The 15,866-nt window shown below is 36.6% G+C and overlaps 1 protein-coding gene across 1 annotated transcript in view; it reads left to right on the top strand.

Moving 5' to 3' along the window:
• The window catches only part of Mhcl (Myosin heavy chain-like), a 194,806-nt gene that overhangs the window by 114,974 nt on the left and 63,966 nt on the right, over positions 1–15,866 (top strand). The window contains exons 5-7 of the mRNA XM_077440288.1: positions 11,656–11,883; positions 11,968–12,147; positions 13,410–14,022. Of these exons, the coding sequence (XP_077296414.1) occupies positions 11,656–11,883; positions 11,968–12,147; positions 13,410–14,022 (1,021 nt within the window). The remainder of the gene's footprint in view (positions 1–11,655; positions 11,884–11,967; positions 12,148–13,409; positions 14,023–15,866) is intronic.

Genomic DNA, 15,866 nt, shown 5'->3' on the forward strand with positions numbered 1-15,866 from the left:
TTCATACGCGTCCGGGTCGATCACTCATCCACTATTTTAATCAAATTAGTGCTTCATTCAAGGAAACATACACCAGGACGTATACAAACCGACCTAGTGAAACGAATTCGATAATTTTTATAATAGGTCCATTTTTTTGCGCGTCTCGCGTCCTTGTCAATGTTATCGCACCGAATTGTGTAGTATTGCGTCTCTAACGTTGAGTAAGTTATGGGTTCGAGTCGGGTACGGAATTCGCGAATTTGCATACAATCTCGCCCCGTCGTCAGTCGAATCGATCCGAGAGCGTTTACTTGCAGACTCAGGTACAGCATCGCCCACGCAAATCGCCACAATGAATGACTTGCAGAAGTATCTCTGAAAGGTTTGTTTTCGCCGTTGGAAACGCGTGTTTCGCATTTCGACCGCCAATAACGGATCGATTCAGCCTCGATTTTTGATGGCTCGCTCGATTCTCACCGCGGCAATTATAAATTTTTAATAGCTGACAACACTAGTCCGTACCTGTAAATAAAATTTGTGGGCGTATTTGGTATTTAGCGGTCTCTCATTTTTTTTTTTGCTTTTGTTTTCGTTGACTTGTCTACTCAGCGGTCTAAATTTTCATATATTCTCCTTTATTCACTCTCTTGCTTATGGTGATATGTATTGTTTCGTGGGAATTTCCCGAGGGTTTCCCAATATTTTTGATTGGAAAACTGAAATCAAATATTTAAGTGGAATTATTAGCCGTCGGGGCTTTTTGCCTTGTAGTATTTTGCGTTCGGGCTATTCTATCAATGTAACTATTCATTTTGGGCTATTTTGCTATCAGGCTATATTTTTATGTGACGGCTCTAGATTTTGCCTTTAGGTAAGGTTCAAAATGCCGCCTATAAGATATGATACAAACAGAAAAAAATCAGTTTTATACTATTTTACATCATCATATATATAATATCGCTATTATGTGGGTGTACATATCTGTGTATATGCGATAGTGCTCGCCGTACTATAATAGCACTGTTCGACACGAAAAATGGTTCAGAGACGAGATATGACTTTTCTTATAGAATTATGCCCAGTAAACACGAATCTGGTAATAAAAATTGTTGATTGGCTCGAGATTCAGAGATATATGTGTTTTTTAAATCGCGCGATTTTTCTATATCTTGGTGTTGTTCGGTCGATGTCTCAAAATCTGTCAATTTCCTGTTCAAAATGAATATTGGAATCTATAGTGGGGTTTTTTATGTTCCATTTGTAGTACTTTTCAGCTTTCAAATCTCTCGTAAGTAGTCATCCAGTTCAAATTTAAAGTCAAAAGTACGTATTTTTACTTGGAATTTTTTCCCACTGTTAACACTATTTTATATTGAGTTTTTTCTGTTGAAACATGTTAATTGAGATAGTCTTCTGACCACACTATTTTTTGTTTTCGTTTAAAAGGATTAATTGGAAGTGTGCTGAACTTTAAATTGGTAAAATTGCGAGCAAAAAGCTCGTACTTGTGTTTACTCGTATTTACACGAATCTGAATTGAATTAATAGGGATAATATATTAAATTATCTTTATATGAGAATTAAATAAAATTCCACTTAGAAAAATCATATTTCGACTATTCTTGTGGATTAATAACAAAAATTCGTTTATTTTATCGAGGTAAGCCAGTTATCAATAGAATTTTTGTTTGTAATTGGCCAGGAAGGCGCATTAGGGTTTACCTGTAAGGCCTTCCTGGTATAAAATGAATATAAATGGAAATTTATGTAACGACAAAAGTATTTTAAAACGACATAAACTTGACATGACACTGCATTTGAAAGCGACTTTTAAATTAGCTTGACATCTCTACTTACATACATACATCAAGTGTAAGCCTTTTAAGACCAATCAAGTATATAATGTGATAAATATATCAATCAAAGCGATAATTTACATAGGCTGACACTTCACCATCATCCTGAATAAGAACGTCTTACTCTAGTCATGCCAACTCGACTTTAACATTCCAATTTTAGTCCTAATGACATCTAACTAACTTCACAGAATCGTATACACGTACACATACATTAATTCAATCAAACTCCACACGGCTAATAATAAATTCAATAATGAAACTACTACGTTAGGGCATTCAAACCGTCATTACACAGATCCATAAAAAGAATTTCGCTCATTGCTCATACCTACTGGATTCTTTTTAAACGTATGCAATAACGACTTATTAGGATACACACTGGCCGTTCCTTGCTCGTTCGATGACGCTATTTAGCAACAATCTTTCAACATTTGCAAATACGCCGTTGAAATTTGCACGTAGACCAGCAAACGCGCATACATTACATATTGTCAACGCTTCTCGAACTTCCATTAATTATTTCGGTAGTGAAGGAAAAAAAAACAGTTCCCAAATCCACAGGTGGCGCTAATGAACCATACGAACATTACCCATATATTATTTATGTAAATTGCGGTATATACGCGTGTCGTACTTATATAATGTATCGGTTGTCTATGCTGTGGTCGGTCGGTCGTTACGAAATGCTGGTTTTATTTTGTTGTAGGAACCGCCATTTTCCGAAATAGAACGTTTATAGTGAGTTCGGGCCGTAAATGAAGTCTTCAGAGGTTCGAATTTATTGTGCGGATGCATTCGGACTGCATTGTGAAATATCCCATGTCGGATGCTGCACCGATTCCGCCTCCATCAGATGTGGTACTCGGATTACATTATACAAATAAGAAAATGTTTTTCCTATATTTTTTTTATCGCTCTTGTCTTCTTTGGTGGTGAGATGTCTAATTTTACTCAAAGAGTTGGGCAATTTCCTGAAATACCTACATATACATCAATAGGAAATCAATAGTATTGCTTTAACTCTCCTGAAAAAGTTAGAAGTATCATACATTTATATCGTGGAAATATTGTATATCTAATCGTGTTAGCATATTATGCTTTCGATCAGAGTGGTCGCCGATTCGAGTCCCTCTAAAATCCCGCTGCTGGCCAGACCATGGTTTGCGGTTCCAGGTCGATCGTTTCTTATCAACAGAGTTTGCTAATTTTTCTGATTTTTATACTGTAGTTTTACATTTATAAATTGTATCCGTTTCAACAATGAAATGAGATAAATTAACAAACTCTGATCGGAAACGATCGACCTGGAGTCACAAATATATATGTCTGAATACAGAAATACTCCCGAATAAACCATTTTCGGCAGTTCGAGGTCATCCCGGGCCTTGAATCTGGGAACCTCTCAGTGGTTAGCATAAATGCAACCACCGAGCTATGCTGCTGGCTATTTTTTTATCATGTATTTATACCAGGAAGGCCCAACGGGTAACCCCAACACGCCTTCCTCGCCAGAAACATAGTAGATTTTATACAAGTATTATTACTATTAGACAAAGTAAATACATATCAATAAACATCCACAGAGATATGTATGGTCGAATTTGTAAATTTACAGCATTTTTTTAAACAATTCAGTGAAATTCAGTAAATACATATCAATAAACATTCAGAGACATTTATGGTCATTTTTTTTTTGTAAATTTGCAGCATTTTATACAATTCAGCGAAATTTGAGATTGCTGAAAACTCGAGATTTGCGAGAAAATGGGTAAGGTTGCCAATTTTTTGGAACCGTTTCAATGAAAATCAGATAAATTAGCAAACTATTGTTACGTACGCCGCGGATTAAACGAATAGAATCCCAGAGACTATGTAACCGTTCAAGGGTTATCTGTTATCGGATTAACTAAGCGCTTGCACTTAGACCAACGGATATCTGTTATCGGATTAACTAAGTGCTTGCACTTACTTCCATTATATCTGGACTCTAAGTGCATTTAGGCTAAACAATGACCGTTATTAGGCTTTTCTCAGAATCGGTACGGGGAGACCCAATGTCGTGGAAATACATATCCGAATACGTGACTATACAACAGGTTAACAGATTAGACGTCCTGAGAGATCGACCCTTTATAAGGCGGTACGTGGTACGGCTGTGATACGACTATTGGCCTTTTACTTGGATCCTCCACCCACCCCTACGCAACACTATGATAGGAATCGATGGCCAGACATGGAACCACAAATCCAAGGTCTGGCCAGCAGAAACCAGTGGGGTTTGAACCAGTGACCACTTTGTTCAAAGCATTATATGGCAACCACTGGTCTAATACTTCTGGTTGAATTCTAAAGCCAAATTCACAATGAAGTTTCCGTAATATATTTCCGTACACTGTCCAATCGTCCGAAATTATATGCGAACCTGGCAGTATATTATTTCGCAGTATTTCATCAGGTAAAAGTCGAGTTAATTTAGGGCACGGCAATACCATTGGCATCGCAAAGAGTAGCCAATGATAGGAAGGAACGGGTCGACCGAGCCTAGATGGTCCGCCCTGTCGAGAATTCCGACTTTTACTGGAAAGACGTCAGCACTCAAAGGGATAAATAAGCCAGAATGTTAGTTTTAGATTCTATTGATATTCTGTACTCTAGATATTTTCATTGCTTTGAGCTATTGCTGAAAACCGATTCATTGTCCCGGTCGTTGCCTAGTTTCACATTGTAAAATTCATTACCGACACGGTAGTCGTTGTAAAGCAGCCACTGTGCACGTGTCACGTTCCTTGTTTGCCGAACCGGAGTGTATGATTTCCGCACACGTGAGAGACTCATTCGAGTCTAGTACAAAAGAAGAGTTTTCCTGCGGCAACTTTCTTCGCGGTCCATAAACGGAGTGTGGACACAATGCGCCCTATGGACAAATAGCACAATTGGATCGTTGTTCAATGTTAAACATCGGCTCGTAAGATCGTTAAAGTTTCACTACCTTCATAAAAATCAATGGTAGACTTAACGATCGATACACTCGCCAACCGTTCCCATTGATTTGATGGGATTTGCCTACATGTACATTGTATAGAAGAACTTTTCACAATTTTCTGAACATTAATGTTATAAAATGTTTATCGCCCTTCGATTCAATTCAACGGCGTATAAAGCAGGATTTGAATGGCTTTGAAGCGGGTATTAAATATTTTATGGGTTGGAATTGCAATCAAATTCCTCGATTTACACTGCATTGTATTCGGGGAAATTTTCACTTTCTTTCAGTCTTTCGTCATTTTTCATTTAAAAATATCCTGTCCGTCATTTCACTATTTATTTATTTACTTTACATATACGACCGCAAGGACCATTGAACAATAATATTATAAATAGAACAATAAAACAAAAAAAGACACAATATTAATATAAGAAAAGAATAGAAAAAATATGAGTTTCAAAACTTATTGAATGAATAAATGAATGAATTAAAAATAAAATAAAATGCATTTAGCATTTGTATAAATCAGAAAAATGATGATGCAACAATTTTTTTAAACTATGTTTACTAATATTTAAAAAATCAAATTGGCTAAATTCGTTTACCAGTTTATGAAGTCGGGGTAACGTTGAATTTTTGTCATAACTAGTGGCATAATTTTTGATGTGGAATAAATAATTGCATCTGGTAAATCTCCCCGGTGTATTTTATTTTTATTTTTATTGTTACAAATCAATATACACTCGTCATTACAGATTTGCTCCAATGCGACGGGTGTACGTTAACGAAATACAGAATACATAAACAATCAGAAATCAAAAATACAGTAATACATATACAATCAGAATATATAGCATATAACAATTAATTATAAATAATAATCATAGAGACATCTATGGATTATTTTTAGATTTTTTTTTTGTGTACAATTTTTATATATATAATAAATACGAAATTATAGAGATATCTATAGATTTCAGATTACTGTATATAATTACACACAGAATCTGGCAGATTTTGTGACAACGGGAATAGATCTAATACCAATTTTCAGGAACCGTTTCAGCAATGATCAGATAAAATTGGCAAACTCTGATAGAGAAACGATCGATTTGGAGTCACAAAACCCCCAAATCTAACCAGCAGATGGCAAGGACTCGAACCTTTGACCTCAGTGGTGCTAAATATATACGCCAAATACTAAGCCAAACTGCTGGCTGAAAATTTATGAGGTCCACTAATTCACTACAGTCCATAACTCCGCTGAGTACACCAAACAGACATCATAATAAATCATTGATTTTTCTCCTGTCACAAATTTTGATCATATTCAATTTAATATACTTGTTGGTGACATGGTCTGATTTTGTAAAAAAATTATAATCAATGAATCTAATAAATCTATTCTGAATCCTCTCAATGGAATTACTATTGTACCTGTGAATTAGGGGACCATATTGGCGAATTGTATTCAAGTCGATTTCTTACAAATGAGAAAAAAATTTAAAAATGTGCATGAACTTATGGACTGACCGGATACATACATATATACATACATGCTTACATACTTACATACAAAGTCTCTTTCGAAATTATATATTAGATTGAACTTTATTAGTGTTTGGAAGTATTTCTACAAAATCTAAAGAACAAAAATATAAAATATGCAACACCATCTTGAAAAGATACCTACTGTTTTACACATATGTATAATACGACTAGAGGATGCTCATTCAATACTGTACAAAGCAAAGTCTAAAAATACATATTTAAATTCGCTCCGGCTTGAGTGCTCTCGTTTGATAGTAGGCGCGAAAGTGCATCGAATCGTTATCTTCCTCATTACAGATTTATCGCCGACTTTCCGAACCAATTCCAGTCGGGATAATGCATCGTATCGATGCGAGCGGAATTCCCTTATCTCGGACGTATCATAATTTAGCAACGTCAACCTTGTCGCAGGTACCCAAGACTATTTGGAACGCGACCGTTTTCTATGCAAAAGCGGTGGACCGGTCCTCTTGATGCAATTGCAACAACAGTTGCAACGGAGATTGTTATCGGCGACCTACCGGTGCACAATCTACGCACAATTTCCGAACAATAAACGGCTGCTGCCTTTTATTGAGAGTGCACCCGGAACAACAGACCCACCTCATACAAGGTGGGGCGGAAACAGATACGTTTACTAATTGGAAAATAAACACCTTAGCTAATTAAAAGCAAGTTGCATGGGGTAGCAATATGCTACAAAGCTTTTATCTCTTTAAGGTAACGTCACTAGGTTGATATTTGCTGGACATCAAACAAACGTCGGCACTTTCCTGAAAACAATTCTTAACTTTTCAAATGGTCTGTAAACAGCAGTATAGGACACGACTATGTGAATGCACTCTGTGCAAAAAAGAAAGTATCCAGGAGTTGATGGATTACATCTGAAAAATTCAACGAATTTCAGAGATGCTGAAGAAAGTGATGCACAATTTTCAACTTATCTGTCGACTAATCTCTAGCTACGAACTACTTATTCCTAGCGAATTGTTTTCGCAGCTAAACTCGGCGACAAGTAACTCATAGGACTTGTTCACATTTCAAATTGATCGGTGTGGGATTGAGAAGTATTTCAAAAGAGTGTTCTATCTTTTGAGGATTCAAAATATTACTCAATAACTTTTCAACTCGAAAAAAAAAATTATTAGTACCTTTCCATTGTATTGAATTTGATAAAAAAAAGTTCGATAAATGTTTTCATAAATAAACTATAAACATAGTTCAATGTTTAGCGTGCGATGCTTTAATCTTAGTGGTCCTAGGTTCATTCTCTGGCCCGGTGTTGCTGGCCAGATCTTTTCCTATCAGAGTTTGCCAATTTATCTGATTACATTGAAATGGTTCTTACAAATTGGCAACCTTTTCTGTTTCTCGCAATATTCGAGTTTGTAGCATCTTATATCTGCTGATATATAAATATGCTGAAATGAAATGTCAAATTTCTCCATACATATCTTTATAATGTATGATATGTGTATGATGTATGCATAATTTAAACAAATGTGCAATTATGAGCTATGGACGTGCACATTCGCTCTATTGTCACGGATATTCCATTAGATCCGTCTTGTTGAAGCGTGTGGAATCTATTGTCGATTTGGGTATCACTTTTGATCCTCAGCTCACCTTTCACAACCATATCAAGAAAGTCGCTGACGTTTCCTTTCGTCGACTTGTATTTGTTTTGAGATATGCAAGATTATTCTCCAATCCTTTGTCTTCTCGCTTGCTTTTCAATTCGCTTGTGAGAAGTAAGCTAGAGTATAATGCGATTGTGTGGAATCCGCATGAAGCAAATTACTCTATGATGATTGAGAAAGTGCAAAAAGCATTTCTTCGTTTCCTATATAGGAAAGAATATGGGTATTACCCATATCTCTACCCCACTCCTTTCCTTTTGGGCATGCTTGGGTATAATTCCCTTGAACTTCGGAGAAACTTCTCATTAATTCGTTTCGTTCTCCTGCTCTTACGTGGTAATACGTCATGCCCGTTGTTGCTGGAGCAGTTGGGACTTTATGTCCCTAATCACTATGTGCGTGGTAGACATCATCATTTGCTGGCTGTACCTCCTGCCCGCACAGTCCTTTTTCGAATGGCTCCTATTCCAAGAGCTATCCGACTTCTTAATGAAATCGTTGCTGCCGAGACTGAATGTGATATTTTCCACCTTAGTGAGCGTAAATTGTCGGAAATTACTCTAACCCATTTATCTGGTAGTCTGCGCTCATCATTGTTTTCATGATTGATTGTGATTTATGAGTGAAATTTTGATTAACTCTCTTCCATTTGGGCCTTACAGGGATGTTTTGTATTTGTAGTTGTTTCTTACATATTTATTGAAACTGGCTGTAGGTGCAAGGCATTCCTTATGCTATATTTTATTTGATATTTTTACTTTATCTGTTATTATTAAATGCTATTTTTATGTTTATGTATGGATGTATTTATGTTTATGTTTAATTGTTATTTTGTTTTTTTTCTTTTTTGTGTTATATTTTTTGACCATTGTGGCGCTTTAGGAATTCCTGTTATGCCACAATGGTCTGTTTAAAATAAATAAATAATGCTCTGTAAAATGCACGTATTACACGTCCCATGTTCAATGCTACCTGGAAAGGCTTAGCGGGTAGTATTCTTGTTTACTTTTTACATACTCAAAATACAATGCCTATCGGCGTTTTTCTGACCCATGGACTTGTTGGCAAAACGCCGATTGGCGTTGGGTCAGCATTCAAAGGGGTAACCTGTTAAGCCTTCCTGGTATATGTATATTTCGTTGTGTATTTTGTAAAATCTGTCGCAGCTTCTCTAGTTCTGTCTGTTGCAAAATCTCACCGTGAGTACCATTATCTTTAATGAATAACCTTGCAGCATAACCGTTTAGTTTTATTTACATAAAATGAGCATTTGCTTTTCAATCGAAGTATTCTTTCAAGATACTAATCGTCTAATTGTCTCTGTCCCATTATATATAATGCTTATAAAGTCACGTGAACCTTTGGAGATATGCGAGCTTTGGAGCCTGGGAGCTAAGAGTCGTATCTGCTATTGTAGAGAGTTTCTTCTTAATTGATCTTCTCCGTTGTTGGTGGGAAGAAAGTGTTTTTAGCGGTCATCGCGATTGACCCAGACCCGCCTGGTCTGCGACAAGTTTCACTGATCACTCTGGTCGATTGTGTTTGTTTTAGTCTCTTGGGTATGGTCCCGGCTTTGTGTGCTTTCCGTGTCGATCAGCGATCGATGCGATACTGTACCGTCAATAAAATTTTATTGAAGCTTGGCTTGAGTAGAATGTTCCTGAAAATTTCACATCGCTTGTGACGTCTTTGTATAAACATAGAATGTTGTCTTTGTTCCCTCGCAATAACAGGCTTCATAATGTCAAAGCTGGAATTTCAAGACTGGAATCTTTCAGGTGCTTGTGAACCTTCTAATGGCACTCACAAACGAAGCGAATTTTCTGTCGTAAAAATCGCCGTCTTCCATATTCGTATCATAGCTTTTCAATGGGGACAGTTTAAATGCGCATTTAAAAAAAACTGTATGTAGACATTTTGCAAAACTACGTGCAAATAAAAAAAATCAGATTCTCACCAGTTACCGTCTCATATTAAGTTTCACCATATTAAAATTCATGCAATGCTAGCAGGCGCTTTTATGAATTTTAATTTAATGGTCAATATAATATTTTCTGCACATTTTATTTATGACATACATACATATTCAGTAGGTATACAAGAACAAAAATAAATAAAATTAAACATTGAATATGGAATGAAATTACCGACTGGTTATTTTTTTGACACAATTTATAAATCTTTTTTTTTATAATATTAAAGCAAACTTATAAAATTTAATAATATTGGGCAACAGCAGTAACGATATAATGATATTTACCATCACTACTTTTTATTAGTTACTAGTGTTGTGCCCGTTGATTTCAACTGATGGTTTCGGAAAGGAATTGATACACGAATTAAAATTAAATTATATGTATATAAATATAATGTAATGTAATTTATAGGCACGCGCTCGTATTAATTGTAAAAAGTTGAGTGCGCACATTACACGCTCGCCGATTCAATCGTGTCTGTGTGTGTCTTCGTGGATGTGTATGTGTGTACGCTCCCGGGCAGCGCATCTGACGCTGATGCCACCCGTTTCAAATCGCTCAATATCAAGAGCATATGTAAGACCCTCCAGACTCCCCCGCTTCCACGCTTCTCCTCGACACGATCGCTCGTCACGTCACATCCCTATGCATAACATATACTCTGGGTATTCTAAAATTTGTTTTTTTTTAAATCTCCATTCTTTTCCACGCGTCTGCCACATACATACATACCTACAAACATACTTACATATATCGCGTCCGTTTTTATACATATTACATACATATGTAAAGATAAATGAAGAGATAAAGAGACGTACGAAATTAGGATGGAGTTCATTTGGACGAATGAATGTTGTTTTTAAATAAAAAAAAAATGCCCCTCTGTTTGAAGAAAAAGATCTTCGATCAATGCGTTTTTCCAGTGATGATATATGGATGTGAAACTTAGACACTGAAAGCCAAGATGCTACACAAAGTTCAATGCACTCAAAGAAGTATGGAACGCTGTGTGCTCGGCATAACGAGGAAAGACAGGAAGCGGAACACGTGGGTGAGAAGTATGACAAGGGTAGTGGAAATAGTAGATAGAGTTGAAATGGCAATGGGTGGGTCACGTGGTTAGAAGAATAGACGAAAGGTGGACAAAAGAAGTGCTTGAATGGTACCCGAGAGAATGCAAAAGGGTAAAGGGAAGACCGCAGGGAAGATGGGTAGACAAAATTAGGAAAATGTGTGAGGTGAGATGGATGAGAGTTGCACAAAACAGAGATGAGTAAAAGCGTGTTGGAAAGGCCTTTATCCAGCAGTGTATGGTGAATGGCTTTAGATGATGATGACATACATGCATATATTGTACAAACATAAATCAAGAAGTTACAGATGTCACGAAATGATTCATTTGACAAAATGATCGTATAAGGTATGTGTCCGTAATATAGCCATTTTAAAACTTAAAAACGGATTGTAACACTCTGTATAGTATTTAAATACAAACATACATTAAACACTGTACTAAATGGCAAGTTAACAGTTGTACCGATATCATCTTTGCACGTTCTGTGACTATCTATACAAAGCGCGAAGCAAGTAGATAGCATAACTATGTAAATGTGTATATGTTCCGGCAACAAATACTAAACATTGTACATCTTCTGTTTCAGGCAAAACTAGACGATCCAACAAAACCCTGGCAAGAGAATGGCGTCAAGAACGAAAACGACGATGAGAAATTTTGGATTTGTCACCGCGGTGGATTCACAGCGGCCAGTCGTTTACATCCATCACCAGATGAACCTTCATCCCCCTTGACGAATGGTCCGTCGCCTCGTACTCGTGTAATGCTATCCACCGGTGAAACTTTAGACGTCGACGATGACGATTTGGAAAAAGTATTACATGTTTATTCAATTCTTCATATGTTTTATTAATATTGAATTTTGTACTAAACCATACATATGTTTGTATATTTTCAGGCGAATCCTTTACAATTCAATCAAGTTGAAGACTTGGCTTCTCTTCGCTACATCAATGAGAGTTCGGCATTGCATGCTTTGCGGCAACGTTATGGTAGTCACTTGGTCCATACTGCTGCTGGACATAATCTGCTACTTCTGATCAATCCAGTGGCACCCTTGAATATTTATTCTGATAAAGTAAAGATTATGTGTTCACATGTACTCCTTCATCGATAGTCTGATGCCTACAATTTGAGTACATTTAAAATGATTACATGCATCGCTTGGTGGTTGCGTTAATACTAATCACCCAGATTCAATCCGTGGGTAGACCTCGATTGAATAGAATTTATTCCGAGTATTATCTATAGTGCTGCTGGTCAGATTTGGATATTTGTGACTTCAAGTCGATCGTTTCCTATCGGAGTTTGCCGATTAACTGATTTCATTGTTGAAACGGTTCCACATCAAATTGACAAAAACCATCCTATCCAATATGTCACCACATATGATTTCAAAAATTCATAATCTATAAATGTATATATGAGCCGTTATATAAAACATTAAATATATTGTTTTGCGCTTAACAATATTTAAAAATACGGGTGGCCTGTACGTTTACTCTGCTTTTCCAAGATTCTGGACATATGTATCTAATTAAAAAAAATTCTTAACAATTTGTGAATTAAGTCAAACAGAAATAGTGTTTTTAGAACTGAAAATTGGATTATGAATTTTTTAAATCATATTTAAATCGTGGTGACATACTGGGTAGGATGGTTTTTCGATGAGGAACCATTTCTACAATGAAATCAAATAAATTGGCAAACCGTGTTAAGAGACAGTCAACTACATATATGTATAAGTTTAATACCATAGATGTCGCCCGGAGGCAACCCGAGAACGGCATCTTGGAAAAATATAAAATTTGGTCTATTGGCTATATTGCCTTTCTTAAATAAATAATAACATTTTTAGTTTGATAATAAGCGTATAACAAATTTTCATTTTTGAGGACCAAAATGTCTAAACTTCAGTTGGAATTAAACTTAACGACTATTAGAGCCAGGAATTGGAGAGAGAAAGGAGATTATATGTATATTGTAATACAAATCAAAAGTAAAATGGCTAAATTAATGATTCAAATTAATTATTATAATATGGTCATTCAGTATTTATCAGAGAAAAAATACTAAAAATTTTCGAGCTACAAAAGCACTTTCCAAAAGTCTCCCTTGAAAAAATGCTTATATTAGTATATAAAAGATTAGAATGTTCTTTATATTAGTATATAAAAGACTAGAATGACTCTTTCTGAAAATGGTACGCACTGTGCGAGGTTGGGATATGATAAATTATTGACATCAAACTATCGAGATGGGATGAATGAATAATAATACATATCTAAATATAAAGATCATCTCTTAATAAAAATCTAAAATAACCAAATTTGATTTCAGGTTGCGACAATGTTCAAAGGATGTAAAACTGAAGACACTCCTCCACATCTATTCGCATGGGCTCAAGCTGCCCATCGGGCTACCCTGAACACCAGACGCGACCAAGCTCTCGTCTTCTTAGGTCGCACCCGCGCTGGAAAATCCCTAGCTCTTCGCCGAGCTGCCCTCTACCTGGCAGCATCGGCTGGACCCGGTACAAATGTCAACCCCTGGTGTCCGAAAATCGCCGCAGCGCTCACGGCCTTCGGAGCTTTCACATCAGCTCGAGGGTCTCGATGCGTCCAACTTCTCTCGCTCCACTACGATCATACTGGAGTGTTGGCTTCGGCGTCTTTACACGGTCATATGCTGGACATATATCGTGTGCCCACTACACAAAGACTCGATGGGGCGTTTGATATATTCAATTGGCTTATTTACGGCTGTGAAGGACAACTGCGGCGTAATTTGCTGTTGGAAGGCTATGGAATAACCGGAACCGGGGAAGAGATCAGCGCTTTCACTCGATTGACCGGAGCTTTCAAAGATCTTTCAGTTACCGATCAAGAGCAACTGTCAATTTGGAGGGTTTTGGCTGCAATTTGGCATTTATGTGCAGCTGGAGCTTCTAAAGGTATTATTTTTTTCATACATACATACATCATATTTTTATTTTTAACATTAGCCACAGTGACATTACAGAGAGCTCTAACGCATCACTGTGACTAGTCATACAATCATAACATCATAATAATAATGACAACCCGTTATATCTTGATGGAAAAATCATTGACATTTATATTTGATAACCACTGGCGTTGCTCAACAACCACTCAACCAGTTTAGCACAGTTTACATTGAAGAGGCTAATTTCACCAGCAACCCGGTTGAGCAGATATATCGCTCTAGATATTTGCCAACATATTTGTGCGAGCCACAGAAGGAGAAAACAAATCACGTTTCCTCAGGTCCCTGAACTTACTAGGTGCATAAAACTTAAATTCATTAAGAACCTGAAGATTGTATACTATCCCATTTAATAGCTTTATCTGCCATAACAGGAATTATCAGTTAAGTTAATTTTTTATACAAAGTACTAGCATTTTTTTTAAAGAACACTGCATAGAATACAAATAGAGACATATATGGACAGTCAACAAATTTTTTTATTAGAGAACATTTTTTGGGAAATACGTTATGTAGGTAGCTTTTATAAAGTTCAGCAAATTTGAGATGCCAATAACTCGCATTTATGAGAAATTGATAGGGAGGATCAATTGATTTATTGGATCTGTCACAACAATTAAGCTAGAATAACCGGAAAATTCTAATAGGAGACGGTCGGTCCATGTTTTTTGACATCCACAAGACCTCGCCAGCAGCGTACTTGGCCGGGGTTTTAACCCACGACCTATCTTTTAGTATGCAATAGCTCTACCAGTGCACTCCGCTTTGGCTAAATTTATATTATTAAATACTTAAGGTATTTGTTTATTTAGTCAGCAGTATAGCTTAGTACCTTTATAAAAGCTCACCGATGACAGTACATATGTATATACATATATAGCAGTATGGCTTGGTGGTTGCGTTTATGTTTAGCACCGAGAGATTACTGGGTTCGATCCCGTGCTAATCTTTAATACTGCTGGTTAGACTTGGTTACTTGTGACTCCAAGTCGATCGTTTCTTATCAGAGTTTGCCAATTTATCTGATTTTCATTGTTGAAACGGTTCCTCAAATTGGCAAAAATCATCCTACCCGCTGTCACAAATATCTGAATTTGATTTATGTACAATATTTATGTACAAGTCTAAATCCATAGATGTCTCAATGGATTAATTAATTAATTAATTGTTAATTTCACTTAGGTAAAATGCACATGCTTTCTCTTTCACCCTATTTCACCTTTCACCCCAGTAGCATAGCTCGGTCGTTAAGCTTCTACTTAACGTCGAAGGGCGCCGGATACGATCCCATGAGCTGACCTCGATTGAAAAGAATTTTTCTGAGTATATCTGTAGTGCTGCTGGTCAGACCTGGATATTTGTGACTCCAGGTCGATCGTTTCCTAACAGAGTTTGCCAATTTTCTCTGATTTCATTGTTGAAACGGTTCCCGGTAAAATTGGCTAAATATCCTTCCTACCTACTATGTCACCACTATTTGAGATTGATTAATGTACAATAAAATTTACGTACAATTCATAGATGTCTCGTTAATTTGCGAGTTTTTCAGTGTCTCGTAATTCAGCGACTTGTATAATAAAAAAAATGTTGCAATGTTTGTAATTGGCCAGGAAGGCGCATTGGGGTTACCTGTAAGGCCTTCCTGGTATATATGTAAAAAATAAATAATAATAAATCTCGACCAATACCATTTCGCACGTACTTTGCTATACGAAATGCTATTGTTTGAGAGGCAGTGTAAGGAATAGCATGTACGTTTTTCCCAAGTGTCTCGACCCGATGCGATCTGTG

Source organism: Arctopsyche grandis, chromosome 10 (assembly GCF_051622035.1).
Source record: "Arctopsyche grandis isolate Sample6627 chromosome 10, ASM5162203v2, whole genome shotgun sequence".
Lineage (NCBI taxonomy): Eukaryota > Metazoa > Arthropoda > Insecta > Trichoptera > Hydropsychidae > Arctopsyche > Arctopsyche grandis.